Raw genomic sequence first — 20,603 nt, forward strand, 5'->3', positions numbered from 1 at the left:
AAGACAGTTTGGGCTCTAAGTGAATTGCACAGGCATTGATAAATAGAAGGATTACAAATCCTGCATTCAACACATTCTTTTTACAGGTTATGGCTCTGCCCATCATGAATCGTGAATGATCTTTAGATAGGTCTGAACACGTAAATCCTCTCTAGTCAAAACCAAGTTGCATATAAGCACTGGTTTGATGTCATGCTTCAACAAATTAAAGGATAGCGTTAGCTATCGACATCATAGAGAACCTGGTATGCATGTAAAGGTGTACCCATAGATTACTAGCAGTAGAATGAGGAAAGAGGTACACCAAATCAAGAGAAAGCTACATTGAGTGTCCCCAGAATTCAAATCGACAGTTGACTGGATTGATTTCGCAGATATTTAAAGCCTATTGGAATGCACGATTTAGGGGATCACATTAATTTTTGGGCTGCCAATGGCATTTACAACCACGATTTTGTCCTGGACAGTCTTGGAGTATGGGGATTGTATGGAGGCCCCCAATGCCAATGTGAAAGTTGATGCTCAGGATGCTATCAAATGGATCAATGTGAGATGCTAGGCAAAGCCCCCTCTGTCAAATATTGTGATGTGCACTCTCCATAGCCAGTAGCCCGTGAAAGGTAGGCTGACTTCTATACGCATGTGCTCCAATCAAGGAACATTGAGAATCATACAATGCAGCTCTGATATACTCCGACTCGGGCTGTGAGAGAAAACACTATGAATCTGCTTCATACACCATGCATACCCAAAAGTGCTAAACGCAATCTCCAATATGAAGCTAATCCCACGATATTCTCTTAAGCCCGCTCTGATACCATGTTGGTTTTGCCACAGGTATCGTATATGCACCAAACATTATCTCACACAGCATATATCTAATCCCACATGGCAATATTTCTTAGGTGCTATTCCTGATTGATGTCCTTAAAGAAATATTCAATTGCCTTTAGAAGGCTACTGCTCAATAAGAGTGATCAAAATATGGATGAAAATAAGAAATAGATATAATCGATGATCCTTGTAAGATCTCACAATGGCAAATTTATATCTCCCAATTGGATTTGATGTGAGAAGTTGTATCTCACCATCGCACCCTTTTGCACTTGAGGCCCACACGTGCCACTTCATTAAGATTAATTTAGTTATTAATTTGCTTACGTAATTCTGGAACAGTGACTTTGTTTCTCGATCAACATTTCTTCCTTGATGTGGCAATAAGACGATGATGATCTCATGTATCAAATCTGATTCTTCCAGTCCTTGCTTGTCACAATCGTTGTTTCCTTATTGAACAGTCATTGCTTGTCACAATCGTTGTTTCCTTATTGAACAATCACTCTTATTGAATAGTAGCCTTCTAAGGACATCAATCAGGAATAGCACCAAGAAATATTGCCATTTGAATCAGTATATCAGACAAGCGATTACTTTGAAGTGGGAGGTCTGATCAGACCCAAATCACATTATCATTGCATACTTCTAAAGTAATATCAGGAACAAGAAGTATCGTATCATCACCATAAGTGATAAGGAGAAGATCAATTGCATGATTCACACAGCTTTATCTGAGAACTCAGGATTAACTCCATAAACATCAAAGTGACAAGCTTTTTGCATTGCAGATCAGAGTGTAGCATCCATATTACAGACACCATTGCATAATTCTCATAGTTATATCAGAGATAGCAAAAGATACTCCATCATATCAAATCGATAAGATAGATAGATTGCACTCTTCAATTTAGAATATATCAATTATCATAAGTAGTATCATCAATATAAGTCTTGTAAAATATCTAGATACTGCATTTTATGTTATAAGTAAAGTGTTTGATTAGAAAGAAGTCTCTTGCAATCGAAGTTATTAGTAAATAGTCCCAAAATCTTAAGAGATTAAATAAGGGGACATTACAATTTTCATAACATTATGTTGGACCTTTCTTTCTAAAATAATAATAAGAAGCTGCCCTTTTTAAACAATGTAATCATTTGGACAAAACCCAATATTATTTTTTTTATTTTCTTAGCATCAGTAGAAAGGGGACATGACATTGAAATTTATAGCTTTTGAGGTATCTATCATGTTTGTTAACAACTTGCCACTTGGTGCTTATAAAATAGCTTTCAACCCCATTATCAGTCTACCATTATCCTTGCTAAAAGCTTCTATCTCTAAGATTTAGAAATCCATTTCCATATAAGGAGGCAATTCTTATGTTGGGGAAATTAATGTTTTGAATGTTCACTGTTTATACTTTCTGTGTTGGTCTATTCTTGTTAGACAATCTTTCTGTTCATTCATAGGGCCACGTGTTTGGCATAAGGGTTTTAAATTCAGAGAAATGTTGTCATTGCAACCAATAACAAATTTGAAACTACTTACGAATTTTATGGGCCTTACTAGGGGAGATGATCTAGTAGTTGAGCACATTCCAATTGTTGTTATAGCCCTTGTTATTTAATGCTCAATATTTTTGACAATATTGCACCAATAGTTGTCACTTTAAAGTTGTTAGTGTTGATGATGACTACCCATAATTGAATGAAATGTATTCCGTTAGATCTAAAAAGCAACAAATTATGTGATGCCGCATCATCACACCAATAAAATATGACTTAGAGCACAATTATCGGTCTCACTTTCTATTGGGCCTTTTTGGACACCTTGGCAAAAAGCATGCTGATGTGGCCGTGAAACCTTAGTTATAAGCAAGGGACTTACCAAGTAAGTTACTGTCAAAACTTAGGAGTGATTTGACATTTCCACGTAGGATTTTGAGAAGAACGAAGTTAGGGTGCTTAACTACTGGGTCGTCTCCCCTATTGAAAGGTAATTTTTCTCAAACAAAATCTCTAAATTTTAAGTAGATTCACAACTGTTTACTGCTTTCAACACTTCCTGCTTATTCACTTTGAAAACATCGATAAGTACTCTTTTTAGCTGAATTCCAACAAATGAAGTTTTGAGACGTTGAGCTTCCTCACTTTGTTATGTCTAACAAAGAAAGCTTTGGGAGGGAAATTGTCTGAAGAAGGATCAAATCAACATGTGAGTGATAAAATTGATGGGATTACAGGTTAGAGTTCCTTATATGGATAGCTCCATAATTACAATATGAAGTGGAAAAATGCCTTGTATAAGTGGAAATGATAAGTGTTGAAATCAAAACATTTTCCAAACAAAAATGTTGTCCATTAAAACAAATGCTCTTCAAGCTATAGGTCAAGGATGCAGGTCTCTATTAGGTGCTTGATCGATAGATCAAGAAGCCTATCTCAATCAAGGAACCTATCTCAATGAAGGTTTGCATAAGCATCCCTACTTCCTTTGTTGGGAGAGTGTCTAATGTACTTCCCCTTCTCCCTCTTGCTTTGAGAGAGAGTCTAAGACTTTGCTTCTCTCCCTATCCCTCTTTCATCGAGAGAGTGCCTTATGGCCTTTCCCCTCTCCCTTTTTTGCTGGGAGATTGCCTTAAGGTCCTTGCTCTCTTCCTCCTTTGTTAGGATAGGGAAAACCTCAACCTATGGGAAAGCAGGTCTCAAACATTTGGAGAGCACTAGACCTAATATTTAATGGACATTAATTAATGTGTGGGAAAGTACTAATTTCAAACATTAATTATGTTCATTTTAACTTTTGGAAAGATTTTCTTTCCACATCATATCGTAACTATGGAGTGATCTATGTAAGGAGCTCCAATTTGTAATGTTAGCATTCAATCGTCTTGATCGTGGGCCACAAAGTATGGCTCAAAAGGTGGATTTATGCTGGTGTATAACATCTATGGACCTTTTTATTCAGATTTCACCATTTTTTAGCTAGGTAGCTTAACTTGTAAGCGCTGATAATTCATAGCATACATCTCATGTAGTTGACCTAGAAGTCTTTGTTAGCATCCTAGTCAACACTTCAGTTTTCTCTCGTATCGGCTCAATACCAAATTAAATGATCGATTTCACCAAACACATATTTTGAGTTAACTCTCAATCATCTAGAATGGAAGGAATCATCTCACAATCACAATGGGTCAGGATCTCTTCCCCGTTGTTCTATAAAAAGGCACCCCATGTGATTCAATTTCAATTAGAATCAATAATATAAAAGCAGCTTGTCATTTTGCAATTGTTTGTGTTATACTATTAAGTTGGCAATATATTGTTTGGGTGGGTTTTATATATTCACAGGATCCTTGGGTGAGTTCAATTGCTGAATTGAACATGGTATAATTGCTAATGTGCTTCTTGGTTAATTCATCTTACTTGTTGCCATTTTTGCAACTTCTGTTCATTACGAGACATGGAAGTGCTGTTGGGTTTTCGGTAGTTGGAGCAATTTTTGAGTGTTTAGATCTAGTGATTTTGGGGCAAAACAAACTTTACCATTGTGTGAAGGAGATCCAGTTTAAGATATCATTTCCTGAACAATGGAGATTTTGGGTGACAATATTTTTATGGTTTCTTGTTGTAATTTATAGTGTAAATGGCATTTTGTTTTGGATACTACGTTTTGTCAAAAATAGATACATTTATTTCTACCAAGTCATTACTGAAAACTAATGTGTTATTTGAAAAGAATCTGCATTTTTTTTTGCAGTTGAAGCAGGCACATTCTGCACAGTAGGGAGTTTGGCCTTTTAGCAGGTCACAGTCATGTCGTAGTTGGTCCCATTGTTTTCTACCATTGCAGCATTCTGTCTTTAAGTTGGCTCTTCTACTGCAGGTCCATTGGGTGCCCATGACCCTTTATGAAGAGCTGTTGGTTTTGCTCTTTGTGCCCGCTGTCTGTCAATGATCTTTTTAACAAATTGCCCTTGTTTTATAGGTTACGGTGACCTCTTCCAATCATGGCCTTCTCCACCTAATTTACCCTGCCTTTGCTGCCCCGCATCACAGTACCCTCTTTTAGTTGGTCCCATTTTGTTCTACCATTGCAGCATTCTGTCTTCAAGTTGGCTCTTCTACTGCAGGTCCATTGGTTGCCCATGACCCTTTTTGAAGAGCTGTCGGGTTTGCTCTTTGTGCCTGCTGTCTGTCAATGATCTTTTTAACAAATTGCCCTTGTTTTATAGGTTCCGGTGACCTCTTTCAATCATGGCCTTCTCTGCCTAATTTACCCTGCCTTTGCTGCTTCACATCACAGCGCCTGCTCTCCTCCTTCAAAAGTCCAAACACCCTATTGGCTGCTTCCTTTACCAAGTTCAACCTTTTTTTGACCTTTCTTTGTGCAAGCCTCTCAGTCCACTGACTTAGCACACAAACATTTCTGGGTGAAGATGGTGGTGTGAGTTCAATTTTGCAAGAGGCTAATCCATATAGGAGACTACTGTTTTTCTTTAATCTTTTCTTCTTAGTGGTCATGTGGGTGGCCATGTGCTATGCTTGGGGGGCAGCTTTTTTTGAAGTAATTTTTTTTTCATGCCCCCTGCATTTTCATACCCATCAATAGGTTATGCTCGAAGACCTTTCCCTATTGATAAGAGGACAAGAGCTTCTGCAAATAAGCAGTAATCTGAAACCAGCGTAAACAGGGACAGAGAACATGTATGAACAGTAAAAGCATGAAGGCTGTGATATACAGCCATCTTTATTTCTTGTTAGACTGGAAATCGTCTCATTACTAAGATGTCAGAACCTTCTGACTTTAAGCCGATAGCCACACAAAGGAAATAATAACTCTTGATCAACAAATTTGGTATCTTAACTAATCTGTAATGTCCCCTTCTCAGCAGTGAATAATTCAGCTGGCCGTTAGCCTATTCCGGAGGCCCATAGGCTAGTCGGGAGCAGAAATTAGGGTTTCCTATTTTTTAGGACTCCTTGGTATTTTCAGGGGTGTTTTTGTGGGAGTTTGATAGTTTGGATTCTGGATTCCTTCTGGGTTTTCAGAGAGCTTCATGAGGGTTCGACATGCATCTGCATCAAGTGACTTTTCCGGACTTACTATTTTTAGTAAGTACGATAGCTGCTTAGAATGTGGTTAAAATCACTTTGGAGACACTTACTATTTTTAGCAGTATGCTATTTATAGTAGGTACTATTGTTGGCAGTGCTATTTTTGGTAGGTTGCAGTGGTCCAGTTTAGACGCTGTTTTAGGCAGTGCAGTTTTCGGGACCTTAGCCTTGAGCTCATTTTGGCAGTATTCAATATATGGAAGTAAAAGTATTTTTTAATACTTTAATAATCCCCATGGCCTAGGCGTGACTTGTGTGATGACTTAAGGGGGTCGATTTGGTGCCCAAAATATCAATTTTATAATTTTAGGTTGGACGCCACCTTGGAGATATTTCTCATTAAAAGATTATAAACTTTGCACTATTTTAATATTTGCTTATGTGGGCGGCCACTTGAGGGAGAAATGTAATTGTTGCCAAATAAAACATATTTTTACTTGGGCGTCCAAGTTGAATGGAATTTCATTTCTTTTCATAGCAATTTGGAGGGAGTTGAATTTGAATTTGGAGCTCCAAAAAGTTATAAATAAGAGTGCTTGGGTCTTGTTTTTGGGATCAATTGCTAATATAATGAAGTGCTGTCGAAATTATTCCAGACTCTTGCTTCGAGGGATTCATACCTCCTAGTGCCTTTAGTTTCGTGCTTGAGAGAAAGCGCCTAGCTGAACCTTGTGACTGTTTCTCATCCAGAGGAGTAGATTGAGCTCAACGAAGATGAAGATATTTGTGCTTTTCTGAATTTTGGAGTGTGTTTTTTCAGTTTTGGAGTTTGCTGGTTGCATAGAGCTGAAAGTGAAATTCGTTCATAAGTCTCTGGGAGTCCAATCGCTGCTTTTGGGTATTTTTCCTATGTCTTCCTCTATGTTAGGCGATTCATTTTGCTAAGTTGCGTGGGTTTTGAAGTATTTTTCGATTTTCTAGAGAAAATCGCTCTACTTCCCAAGTCGTACCATGCTGGAGAGTGTATTGGAAAGTGTGCAGTGATTATTTGATCTGAGTTGCAACGGTCTGTTGGTTTGGGTGGATGCCTTGTCTCCCGGGCCCCTTTGCATTTGGTTTCACGTCATTCGGAGCTGCGTGGACGGAGTTATGAGCATTTAGGTGAATTCTAGTCTTGCTGGTCTGTATTTTCAGATTGTTGTTTTTCATATCAGACCTGGGTTATTTACTTGTTTAAGTACTTTTCATATGTTGGATAGTTCTTATTTGTTAGAGGATTGATTCCTAACATTTTGGTGTGTCCGGATATCATTTTTCTATTGTAATCTGCAAGTTAATGTTCTCATTGTAACGCTGAATTCAGTAGTGACCAACCTTTATTTAGTTGCATTTAACATTTTGTATTCCCACTGAAAAGTGGAAGAGGATGGCCTAGCCGCCTGTTTGTTACTTTCAGAAGTTTTCATAGTCCTCCCGCCGAATAAGTGGTTGAGTGATCTATTTCCATGTTTGTAAGAACTGTCCTACCGCTGGAAAGTGTTAGAGTGATCTATTTTTCAGAATTGTAATGATTGTCGTCCCGCTGAAAAGTGGTTGAGTGATTCTACTTTAAGTTGCTCTTGCCCGCTAGACAAGCGGAAGGGGCTGGCTTGCCGCCCACCATTGTATTTTCAGTTGGTTATTGGAGCTAACGATCCCCTATTCACCGTATGCTCTCACCTTCCCACATTGGGCTCTTGGTGATCAGAAAGTGGAAGAGTTATCTTTCAGCAGTATTGTGATTATCTTTCCTTCTTTCCTAACCTTAACGGGTGCTTTTATGTGTTAAAAAATAAAAAAAAAACTAAGGGGGACATTACATAATCATTAAACTAAGCAGGTTTCAATAGCCATGTTGACTAAAGAGGCATGTGTTCAACTTAAGAAATGCAGCGATTAACTTTGGAAAAGACACCTCCGTATGAAGGAAGATGACTGTTGCAAAGGATGGGAACCCTTCGCCTATAAGTGAGATTTGTATTTGAGGGGAAGGCATCGAAAAAGGGATAAAGTTCTATCTGGATATATTAAAAAGATCCAGCAATCTACAACTCTGATATATCGATCAGATCAGAAATATCATAAGACTGCAGCAGCATTATTCAATTGTGATATGCAAGATAATAAGGAGATTGAGTATATATATATAGTCTATCTATATTTTTTATGATTGAAAATATAGTCTGTCAATTCTCTGTTATGATGATAATAGTTCATCTATGTAATCATTTATTCATTGGAATCTCCTATAAGCTATTATGAAAGGATTAGGGAGGAACCTCAATAAGGTCAGCAGGTGCATCTTCCCCTTCTATGTAGCCCTCCTCATGTTGGATGGACAAGAGCACCTACCACTTAGGGCCAAGAGGCCGAGTATGGATACTCCGCACTCTTGGGCTTAGTCATGGTAAAGTTAGGTCATCTTATTGAGGAGAATTGATTAGAGGAGCAGGTGCATCTTCCTCTTCTAAGTAGCCCACCTCATGTTGGATGGACAAGAGTTCCTGCAACTTGGGGCCAAGAGGTTGAGTACGGATACTCCATGCTCTTTGCTCTCTTGAGCTTAGATGCAGTGTAGTTAGGGCACCCTAACATACTTCCCGTCCAACCCCTATAATGGTGGATTATGGGAATTAAACTATTGGTTCTTGTCTTCTTAAATGATTCATTTAAATAGATTGAAGTAATTAATAATATATATGCATTTATATGTTACAAATATTGGAAGAATTATAAGTTATCTAACATGATTGAAGGACCTATTCTAGGGTTTTATCTTGCAAAAGACATATTTATTGGTAAAGTTAAAACTCTAACTATATTACACCCCTTGTTTAATTGAACATGTGATTTTAGGGCAAAATGTGGTATTACATTATCATGTTGGGAAACTCTAAATTTTTAATAGCAAATTATAAAGCTGAAATTGTGCTGGAAATATAAGAATTTCAAGGAGTATGGGGGGGAGGGGGGAGGAGAGGGGACATTCTATGGTCACTATTTTTGGTGCCTTTTTAAATTTTTGTCGACTTGAACTATCTTAAAACAAACTTCTATTGCTTTTTTTTTCCTACTTTTCATTTGGTCACCTTGCTAGAATTTTGCATAAATAAAATTCTACCTAGAGTAACTTGCAAATATATAGACTTCTTGGATGCACAAGTCAAGGAGATGACATGTTGAAGAGGTATACGTTTAAGTTTCAATCATGCCCAATCAGTGGATCATGAATCAAGGAGATGACATGTGAATAGAATACAAACATTTAATATTCAATATAGTGGAGCATTACTACAAAGAGTTACTTGCAAATATATAGACCTCTTGGATGCATGAATCAAGGAGATGACATGTCGAAGAGGTATGAGTTTAACTCTCATTCACGCCCAATTAGGAGGTGAGTTAACTTAGTTTAATTGAGATAGAGTTGGCCTCGATTAAACACGTGCGACAATGAATTGCCATCAGTCAAGGAGTGATGAGGTAGTGGTGGCACTTGTGTACCTCAAGTCAAGATGTACACATTTCATTATTAGCTACCTAGGTGAGGGAAATTAAATATTCCTAATATCTTAGGTAAATCTAATAACTAGGCGCAATATTACATTTAGAATGAACTATATACTAGGTGAAGTAAAATATTTGCACCAATACCTTTCTTAAGTGTAACTTCAAACCAAAAAAATTGCATCCTACCAATGAGGTCATGCTAGGTACCCATGAACAATGATACCCCCCCAAAGGAGAGAGAGAAATACCCCATTATAGAGATAAATGTTAAAAGAGACATCGGTATAGGTGGAGCTTGATGATGATGCGACATATGCGATTATAGGGACATGATTTATTTCCTTCCACATGCCTTTGGATGATGTTCTCGAGCTTCATGATTTCTTATATATTATTGGGTTAACAAAGAACTCGCTTTACTTGCTTTCAATGTTAGCAATGACAAATCTTAGGTGTGTGGTTGAGTTTGATGATCACCAAGCCATTCTCAAAGATCACGGCCAAGGTCCTAGTTGAATTTTGGCTAGAGGTCTCTGAGATTGAAGCCTCTATAGCTTCCTTGTTGATTTGATTAATCATGGAGCCTTGTTGAACACTAGTGATCAACTATGCGAGCTTTGGCATGAGAGACTTGGTCACTTGCTCTATGGAGCATTGCCTCTTTTAAAGGACATGGTGCAAGGATTGTTGAATTTAATATATAGAAGATGAGTGTGCAAGGGCTGTGCTCTTGACAAACATGGTGTGAGTGCTTTCTCTACTGGTGAGCAAAAACCAAGAGGAATTCTTGATTTGATTCATTCACATGTGTGCAGACCTATGCCAGCAACTTAATTGGCTGTTAATATTAACCGTGTTTATTTTATTGATGATTCCTTTAGTTAAACTTGGATTTATTTTATGAAGACCAAAAATGAGGTCTCTAGGAAGTTCAAAGAGCTCAGAGCTCTTGTGGAGAATAAGACAAGTAGGAAGATTACAATTTTGAGGTTTGACAATGGAGGCAGGTATACCTCCAAGGACTTTTGTGCCTTTCACAAGGATGCAGAGATAAAGTGGGAGCTAATTACACCTTAAACCGTCAACAAAATATAGTTGCAGTGAAGTAGAATAGGTCCATAATACAGACATTAAAGGCCATGATCCATGACTTAGGTTTACTCATGTTTATTTGGCCAAAGGCATGCAATTGTGCTATTTACATTTTGAACAGGTGTTCTTACAGAATGTTTAAGGACAAGACCCCAAAGGACCTTTTCAGAAGAGATAAACTTGATAATTTTCATTGTTGAGTGTTCAGGAGTCATGTTTACATTCACGTGGCAAAGAAGGAGAGGATGTTTTAAATTTTTGACTAGTTCTAACAGTCCCTGATCAAACAAACACAAGGATTTTCCTTTGATTTTTCTTACTTCACATTGCATGAGCTGCAGGTGCAAAGGATTCACAAAAGTTGCAATGCCATCTAGCATTATTTAATATGTAGTATTTATGGAAATTTTAAAAAGCAGCTTCGTGAATGATTTTCAATTTTTATTTAGTTTGAACTTTGAAGTAGAAATTTGAAAATGGGAATCGGAAAATGGTAACATATCTCAAGTGGTTGGTGGTGATCCTACTCTTCCTCTTCCTCTCTCTCTTATTCTTCTTTATTCCTCTTCTTTTTAGTAGGTTCTTAAGGTTGGAAGGCCTTGCTGGGACCCCCTTTAAGGTTTAGGTTTAGGGTTATACAAGTTTAAAAAAAAAATCTAAAAAAGTAAAATTGACTATGTTTTCTAGCTGTAGGTGACATCCTATCGTCTCTGATATGTTTGACGGATGTTTGAATTTCTGGCCCCCCCACCCCCAAAGAGGAACATTCTTGAAGAGAGTCTTGCTCTATAAGAAGTCTTGGGGATGGCCCCTTGTGGAGGCTTGGGTGTCCAAGTTGGCAGGGAGATGTTTTGTCCTTGGTTTTTTGCGCTTGAGATATCCCCATTTCAATGAATTTCCCCAAAACTTGGGGATGTGTCCCTGGGCTACATTGGTGTCATTGGTGTAATTTGTTGTCATTTAAGCTAGATGAATTATTAATTTTTTCTAGAAGCAATATTTTTTGTGTTTAAGGTTACTGCAATAGGTTTGAATTTAAGATATTGTATGAATTAAAGATGTTCAGCATGCCTTTTCTTATTTATTGTTATACACAGTGAATGCAAGGGATTTGAATGTATTTATCATATAATTTGAGATTTTAAACCACATGACTGGTGGATGGTTTGTTTTTATGTATCTTTTATAGATTTCTGATCGGTAAATCTCACTTTTATCATTATTTTGTTGATGTAGTGGATGGTAGATGCAAATGAATTGCGAGTTGTTCATTACACACTTGGTCCACTTAAACCATGGGATTGGTGGACAGCTTGGCTTTTGAAGCCTGTTGATCTCTGGCAGGTTATAACTATGTAATTTAGGATGCTTTAATTTCTTATATCACTTTTTAATAGTACAGTGATGTGTATAACTTTCAATTTTAATGCTCAGAATTGTTTAAAATTTATTTCCTGGTTTGATTGGCAGGATGTTCGAGTGACATTGGAGGAATCTCTCCCAGGAACAGCTGGAGGAAAAGACCCTCATAGTCAGCTTGTAGTTAAAGTTCTATTTGTGCTTCCTTTGTTGGTTGCTCTCTTTTATGGACGCCATTTTCTAATTCAGGTAGTTACATCATACATTCAAGATTATATAATATTTAATTTAGATGGCAAGCTTCTGCCAATATATAGCACTTGATCTTTTGGCCACTGCATAGATATCATCCTTTAGTAAGATTACCATGATATTCATTATCATCAAGCTGTTTATTATATAAATAGATAGGTAAGAAATTGAGTCTATAGCAAGATGCTAATAAAGAGTTTTGTTTATATGAAAAAGCAAACAACTCATCAAATAATGATAATGAAAAGGATGCAATCTGTTGCCTATGACAATTCTTTATTATTATGATTGACAGGTGCAACAAGGCCTGCTGTGCAATGGGTCCTTTTGTGGATATGCCAGATATCTTTATTACAAATTTAAGTCTGGCAGCAGCTTGCCTATTTATTCGGCCGTTGGAGCTACTGCATCAGTTGGTTCAACTTCACAGGTCTCTACCCCAAACCATAACATTTGTGGTGTTAGGTGTTTGTTTGTTTCTAATAGATGAGAGAGATTATAAGTATTCTATGATTGGTTCTTATATGTGAGACAGACTATAAATATTAATTACATTATGGCTAATATTTTTGAACCAAAGAGCTTTTCTTAGGTTGGATCCTAGCTGCCCTCCAAATCTTACTTCTATGAATTGAATCACCTTTCATGTCTTTAAAAGCTGCCTTCCATGTTCTGTGTGTGGCATAGCAATATCGAAGGGATTATTGGCACATGTAACGTCTGAGATAGGTTGAGAGGAGGTGCTTATGTACTGAGTATCCCTAGAGGTTCCCTGTAATGCCTTCTGTTTGAAAGTTAGATCCTTCCAAAGAAAGAGGGATAAGCACCTTAGTTTTAGGAAATATGAAAATAGTATCCCAAATCTGAGAAGTGAACTTCAGCTCATTTTGTGAGTAGATGACTTAAATTTTTTGTCTGATGGTTACTTATCCTTGAAATTCAAACTATTAGCTTGGGTAGGGATGACGATCCTTGGTTATGGACCTAGGGTAAACTGTAACAATGAGTGAGTCAATGCTTGATAATACACCCAGTAAAAATGTATGGGTAAGATAGCAGAGTTTCTAAAGTAACCACATCGTGTGGTTACAAGAAAATAGTGATTGGCACCTTGAGTATTTTGGATACTTTTGAGCACATACCAGAACCAGGTGGCAAGATGGAACTCTATCAGTTGGTTGATCCCAACTTTATTGAATTGAGCTTTACAATTCAGTAAAACATCTTCCCAAGCATCTTTCTTTTGACCACCAAACTGCAGATGTTTGTGTGACCTTGTAGAGAAAGTTGACCTTTAGAAAAACTTCTCGTGGGACTAGACAGTGCTGTCATTTGACCTTTTTGATGTTCAGTGGTCTTGGTAAGATGGTCTTCCTTCTCATTTCTAAAATAAAACTCATTGATTCCCAAGATGATCAGTGAGATTGCTTTTTGTAGCCTAAAAATATCATAAAATTTACAAAAATACAATTGAAATGCTCTTACGGACTAAAACTGTGAAAATATTGTTATTTCAAAACTGAAATGTTATTATTGCTCCATAATAATTCTCTTGAAGTGAATAATTATATATGCTATTCCTACAGGTTTTAATATCTACATTTGCATTTCCACATCTATCTGTGCCCTTTGTGTTTTTTTCCAGTAAAATAGAATTAAGTATTTATTATATTAATTTTAGCTTGTTTAAAGGTTCTGATTATCTGAAGGAACGGTCTGCCTTAAGATATACTCTTTGATGTGTGATGGATAATATGAGCTTTAAAATCATCGAGTTGATAAGAAAATAGATGGGAATTAAAAGATTACAGAAATTCAAATAATCCTCAAACCATTTAAATTATAAAGACTAAGTGAAAAGTTAAAATCACCAACATTAGCATATTAATTATAGGCAATAGGTGTGAACTTGTTTTGGGTTAGACTTTATCCCTCTACTCTTAGACTCTATTTTTAATTTTTTAATTATAGACAATATTTAGGAGTGAGCCTTTTCAATTTTTCTCTGCTGCTGATTTTTCGCTGAGGAAATAAGATGACAATTTTTTGCTAATCCTTCTTGCAGTATGCCAATGGTTTGGGAGGCATGCCCAACTTCAATAGGTTACCATCGTACCTAGGTGTTATGTCCATATTTGTCTGCTTTCTTTCTATGGCTGTTTCTATCGGTTTTGCGGCTATTCTTGTTCCACGACAGGTAAATATCAAAGTGACGTGCCCTATCATTGGTAAATTCCTGAAATTTTATATAGACGATTACCTAGAATGTTCAAATGTTGTGCATGAAACTAAGGAGCATACTGAGCGTGGATGCCATCTTGAACTCCTCACAGGTGATGCCATGGACTGGGTTGTCGCTTTTGTATGAGTGGTCTTTCTTCTTTTTCGTGGTTATTTTTGGCAAGTATCTTGACATTGTTAATGCATGGGGAAGATCATCTTCTTCTAGTACCTTTGGTGGTGGTTCTGATTCTTCTCAGTATGATTCTGGTAAAGGTGTGTATTTCATTGTTTCTGCAGCATAAGCATTTGCCATTATTGTATGTGATGTTTGAAAATCGGAGTTCTGGACAGCTTTACAATATTTAAGAATATCTTAGGGCATTATTGATTGATGTCTCAGTCTCATGTAAATTAATTTTGCCTTAATTTACTTAATTGTGGATTAGGTCATCAACGGTACACTTCTACTTGTGATGCTGCAACATTTTATTATGGACTGGGAATGGTGGTGTTAGCTATACTTGCACCCAGCTTGCCATTCATTTTTGGAGTTACTGCTCTATTTCTTCGGTAAGCTGATATATTTGATTGTATAACTATAAATACAACTATTTTGGGGGCTCTACAGAACTCAAAATCAACTTAATTTCTCCAAACCATATAAATTATGGATATAATTTTTATTTGCCATGGAAAATCCAGCAATGCATTAAAATGCTGGTACATCAAAGCTTTAGGATCAATAGAATATGGCGGAAGGAAGTAAAGGACTTTAAATGCAAGTATTTTTTAACTTGAAGTTAGAAACAAAAGTTTCATTATCTATTGAAGAAAGAAAGAGAAACTGTTTTAATCTCCTCAATGTCAAAAATATGCCAAGTGGAAAAAGGAACATTACTAACTGAAATTGTAACTAAGCTGCAGGAGCGTTTGAAGCTGAGGAAATAATTAAATTAGGATAAAAGTTTGTAAAATAGATTCAAGAAGCAATTTAGAAGTTGCACATTCAAATATTGGTGTCTTCATCTAAATAAATATGAACTGTTTGAGGCCACTATATAGAGTTGCTTACATGATTCATCATTTGTATGCCAATATGGATGAGATGGTCCAAACATTTTTCTTTGAATATATTAATATGCCCTTTGTTGTTGGAGGAGGGCATACAGAGTGTTTTGGGGAAGATATCTGTAACTGAAAGAAACCATTTTGGATAGTTTTGTGAGACCTTGGAGACGATGTTTCCATTTACAACAAACACATATAAATGCTACCTTGCCGATTCGGGTATGGGTACTGGTATGAGATATGGATTCAGGGTTTGCTGTGTAGCAATTTTTTTTTCCTTGGGTACAGGTATGTCCGTACACACATATACATAAATTATATGTTTATTTTCAAACATCAAAATTATAAAATATTGTAATGTCCCCAAATTATAAATACCCAAATTTTTGCCCTAGCTCACATTTTTTAAATAGGAACAAAGTAGGGTTAGAGATACCTTTCGCTTTGATTGAGATCCTGCAAACAAGTTAGGAATCACTTGCAATCATAATATATAAAATAGATCTTTTAATTAGAAATCATCAAACATATATTATAATTATAGATCTAATCAGAAGATTGCTTAAATCGGTTTGAGAAAGCTCAACCATAGAAGAGCTAAGATAGGGTGACTCGATAGGGTGCCCTAGAGATCCTCTACCCTAGGCCCAAGGGCGGACCTTATCCCTCCCTTGGCCTCATGTGGCCCATGCCATCCATATGAGGTGGAGTACCGGTACCTAGGGAAGTGTCCAATAACCGTTCCTCTCAATCTTGCCACTTCTATCCTACTTCCCAAGATTGAACTTTCTTAATGCATACATTTACCATGATAGAGAACATGAGGAGCATTCACAATAGGGTGCCTTGGAAGTCCATCCTTTCTAAGCACAAAGGCAGTACCCTTTGTACCCCTTTGGCCCCATGGGACTCCCCAATCATATCCATGAGGTGGTGTACCTAGAAGATGACCCCAACACCATTCCCCTATTTTTAATCCTCTCACTTCTTATGACTGATTCACTTCAGCAATTGATCAATGTGGAGATAGTAGGGGAGCTGCAATAGGCTGCCCTTGAACCTCAACTCTAGGGCCAAGGTGAAAACCTTATCTTCCTTGGCCTCATGTGGTCCTTAACCAATGGTCCTTAACCATCATCGTGAGGTGGCCTCGTGGTCCTTCACCATCTTTACTAGGCACCATACCTAGTGAGGAATCTTTCACTGTTCCCCCTCGCACTCCCTTCCTTCCTTCCACATGATTGATAAGTCTATGGATATTTAGATTCAAGCATATTTCTAAACTAATCTAATAGATTATAACAGACCGCCTTGCTGTAGATATGATTGCATTTGCTGATGCAGATGTAATTCTGGTTTGATTACTGCCATAATCCTTAAATTCTTCTCACAAGTCTGCTATATATCTGCTCACAAGTCTGCTATAATGATCCTCAAATCTTTCATGAGAATTGATTCACCACTTCTTATTGCTGCCTTTGAGAATAATATATTATTCTCCAAACTGATCTCCCTTGGATCCTTTCTTCAAATGCACCTTCTTCCCTTTATATCTCCCAATGTGAGGGAGAGGTCACACCTCTTCATCACATATGCCTTTTGGCAAGAGACACAACCTTTCACAATTAGCACCCTTTTGAAAGAGTGCAGCCATTTCCTTATCTCTTTCCCGTTCCTTTTCTTCTTCCATTAATCTTTCCTTGATTTAAATGCTCCCTTCCTTTTTCTCTCCTTCCCCTCTCAAATGAGGTTCTCTTCTACCTTTATATTTAATTATATTCTTTTGTATTTTAAATTAAATTTTATTTTTATTCTTTTGTATTTTAATTTTATTATTATATTTATTATTAAATTATATTTCAAAGTGGGATATTACGAATATAAACTGTATAACTATAAGAAGAGTGATACTCATAAATCCATAATTTGCCAATAAATATACTTTTTAAATACCTCATAATGTTAATGCATGATAGCTTCGGTAAGATAAATGATTGAATAAGAGATAAATGAAGTCTCTCATTCAATCATTTATCATATCGATAATTCTGATGAAAACCTTCAAGCAATTAATCCTTCATTTGATAGCCATTCTACATTTGCATATAATTAACCTATTTAGTTCGATCAAACGCTTAACATCGATAATCATACTATATCATTGTTTATGTTCATCAATTACTAAATCATGCTAATGCATTCCGATTTGTATCAGTTAACATAATTAATAATAAACAAATGATCAATCGAACACCGATTGATATCGGGTTATATGTGCACCGATTAATATCGGGTGGCATGATAAAGCATACACCGATAGTTATCGGTTGTTAAGGTTAAAGCATACACCGATAGTTATCGGTTGTTAAGGTTAAGCATACACCGATAGTTATGGGTTGTTAAAGTATAAACATATACCGGTTGGCATTGGCTATTAATATGCACCGTTTGTTATTTATATAATTAGCAAAGGGGCACGATCAAGTAATGTCTTGATCGGTCATGACCGATCAAGGCATTGCTTGATCGTACCCCGCTTGCTATATATATATCGAATGGCATTCGTGAGAAAGGACATAGAAAATAACAAATGCTCCTCTCACCTGCCACACAAAAGAAGATAGTCAGATTCATATGTTAATTCAGTAATATATAGAACAAGATAATATTAAATAGAATATAACTTGCATATTGAATGTAAATTGAACATCATTTACATGGTATCAGAGCTATAGTTAAATCGAACCTGAGGCTGTTGAATTTTACGTAAAATTCAAATCAAGCATACATTCAACATCACAATCCAATCAATGGCTAGCGCTATCAGATTTGAAGACAGGCTTGCAGGAGGTGATGACTTCTCCGCATGGAAAGTCAGAATTCAAATGATTCTAAAAGAAAATAAAGTTGAATCATTTGTAAAGACTGAAACTGAAGAACCTGAGACTGAACCTGACAAAGCAATTTGGAGAGAAGGAAATGATAAGGCTATCAAAATCATAGTTGATGGGGTAAGGAACAACATTATGCCCATTATAAGGAAACATGAAAAAGCCTTCAACATGTTCAAAGCACTTGAAGATGCTTTTGAGATATCTAATGCCACTAGAACCTTGGCTCTAAAAAAAGAAATAAATCACATAGCCATGATAAAAGGAGAATCAGTCAATGCCTACTTCATGCGAATATCTACCCTAAGGGATGAACTGGCAACCCTTGGATATGAGATCCAAAGCAAAGAATTAACCCTCATTGCTCTAGATGGGTTGCCTAGCATCTGGGAAACATTCGTCCAAGGCATCAGTGCAAGGGATAACTTCCCAAAATTCGATAGGCTAAAGGCTGACTGTCTCTAAGAGGAATCAAGGCAAAATAAGAAAAAGATCAAACAAAAGAATATAGATGAAGATCTTCAAGTTCTAAATACGAACTCAAACAAGAAAGGCAAGCAAAATCAATTGAGGAAGAGAAAAGGTCGTCACGGCAAGAACTCCTTCAAGAAGGACCTCTCTCAAATTCAGTGTTACAGATGTGACAAATTTGGGCACTATGTTGCCAAATGTCCAGAAAGAGCTAAACAAGCCACATTTGCCAAAACCGGAAAATCCAAAAGGGAAGAGGACTCCGAGAAGTATGTACTCTATTCAGCACTCACAAATCAAGCATCAAACAAAGTGAACTCCTGGGTGATCGACAATGGCTCATCCAGACACATCACAGGATTCAGAGAAGTACTAGACACCATGAAAGAGGAGAATGATGAGGAAGTAACTATCGGAGATGATTCTACACACCCTGTTAAAGGAGTTGGAACCTGCACCATTAAACTAAAATCAAGTGTATCATTACAACTTAGAGGAGTGTTATATGTTCCAGGCATCAAGAGAAATCTAGTCTCAATATCAGCACTGGAGGACAATGGATACAGAGTAACCTTCATGGACAACAAAGTATTGGCTTGGCCAAAGAACTCATCCATCAAGAAAGCTAAAACAATTGGTCAAAGACAAGGCTATTTGTATGAGCTATGTACAGAGCCCAACTTAGCCCTAATTCATGAGGCTACGGATGCCAATGAAATCTGGCATAGAAGACTAGGCCACCTAAATTTAGAGTTTTATCATCAATGGGAGACCTTGTCACAGGTCTACCTAAGTTAAAGCAATATCATTCAGGGGCATGCACAGGATGTGCCCTAGGCAAAAATACTAAGGGTGCTTTTCAGAATAGTACTAGAAAAACAAGTAAAATTTTAGAGTTCATTTTGATGTATGTGGACCTATTGGGGGGATTTCTGTATTATGTAATATTTGTTGATGACTACTCTAAGAGAACTTGGATCTACTTTCTGAAATGTAAAGAATCAGAAGAGATCCTTAATAGGTTTAAAGAATTCAAATCACTAACAGAGAACTACTCAGGAAATAAAATTAAAACCCTAAGAACTGATAATGGGGGGGAATACACATCAGAATTATTTAAAGAGTTTTGTAAAAAATCAGGGATTAAGAGGGAGTCAACAATACCTTATAACCCTCAACAAAATGGGATAGCAGAAAGAAAAAATAGGACAATCGTTGAAGCTGCCAAAGCTATGATTCTTGATCAGAATCTAAATATCAATCTTTGGGCAGAAGCAACTAGCACTGCTGTATATATTCAAAACAGATGTCCTCACTCTCATCTTGAAAATAAGACCCCCGAAGAAGTCTTTACTAAATCAAAACCCGATATTAGCCACCTTAGGATTTTTGGATGCCCTATCTATATTCATGTACCTAAGGAGAAAAGATTAAAATTAGAGCCTTCTGGAAAAAAGGGGAATCTTTGTAGGATATAGTGAAACCTCCAAGGCTTACAGGATCTATATACCTGGTCAAAAGAATATTGAACTAAGCAGGGATGTGATCTTTGAAGAAGACTTAGCTTTCAAAAGAGCCCAAAGCTCCCTAGACCTTGAAATCTATATCCCCACCACTAGCATAGATAGAGATCCCACTCCTGAGCTTCAGAGGGAGAATCCTTAGGAAACTATAAGTGAAACTCAAAGTCCACCTAGAGAAAACCTCAAGAAAAGACCACTATGGGCCACCAAAACTGTAGCAGAAGCTCAAAAGTTTGTTGCTCCTTCAGGGACCTTCAGGGAAAGCAAAAGGCCTAACAGA

The 20,603-nt window shown here is 36.9% G+C and overlaps 1 protein-coding gene across 1 annotated transcript in view; it reads left to right on the forward strand.

Moving 5' to 3' along the window:
* LOC131067985 (inositol phosphorylceramide glucuronosyltransferase 1) overlaps positions 1–20,603 on the forward strand; it is an 89,522-nt gene that overhangs the window by 52,517 nt on the left and 16,402 nt on the right. The window contains exons 5-10 of the mRNA XM_058003168.2: positions 11,773–11,880; positions 12,007–12,144; positions 12,443–12,577; positions 14,213–14,344; positions 14,481–14,643; positions 14,817–14,940. Of these exons, the coding sequence (XP_057859151.2) occupies positions 11,773–11,880; positions 12,007–12,144; positions 12,443–12,577; positions 14,213–14,344; positions 14,481–14,643; positions 14,817–14,940 (800 nt within the window). The remainder of the gene's footprint in view (positions 1–11,772; positions 11,881–12,006; positions 12,145–12,442; positions 12,578–14,212; positions 14,345–14,480; positions 14,644–14,816; positions 14,941–20,603) is intronic.

Source organism: Cryptomeria japonica, chromosome 6, assembly GCF_030272615.1.
Source record: "Cryptomeria japonica chromosome 6, Sugi_1.0, whole genome shotgun sequence".
Classification (NCBI taxonomy): domain Eukaryota; kingdom Viridiplantae; phylum Streptophyta; class Pinopsida; order Cupressales; family Cupressaceae; genus Cryptomeria; species Cryptomeria japonica.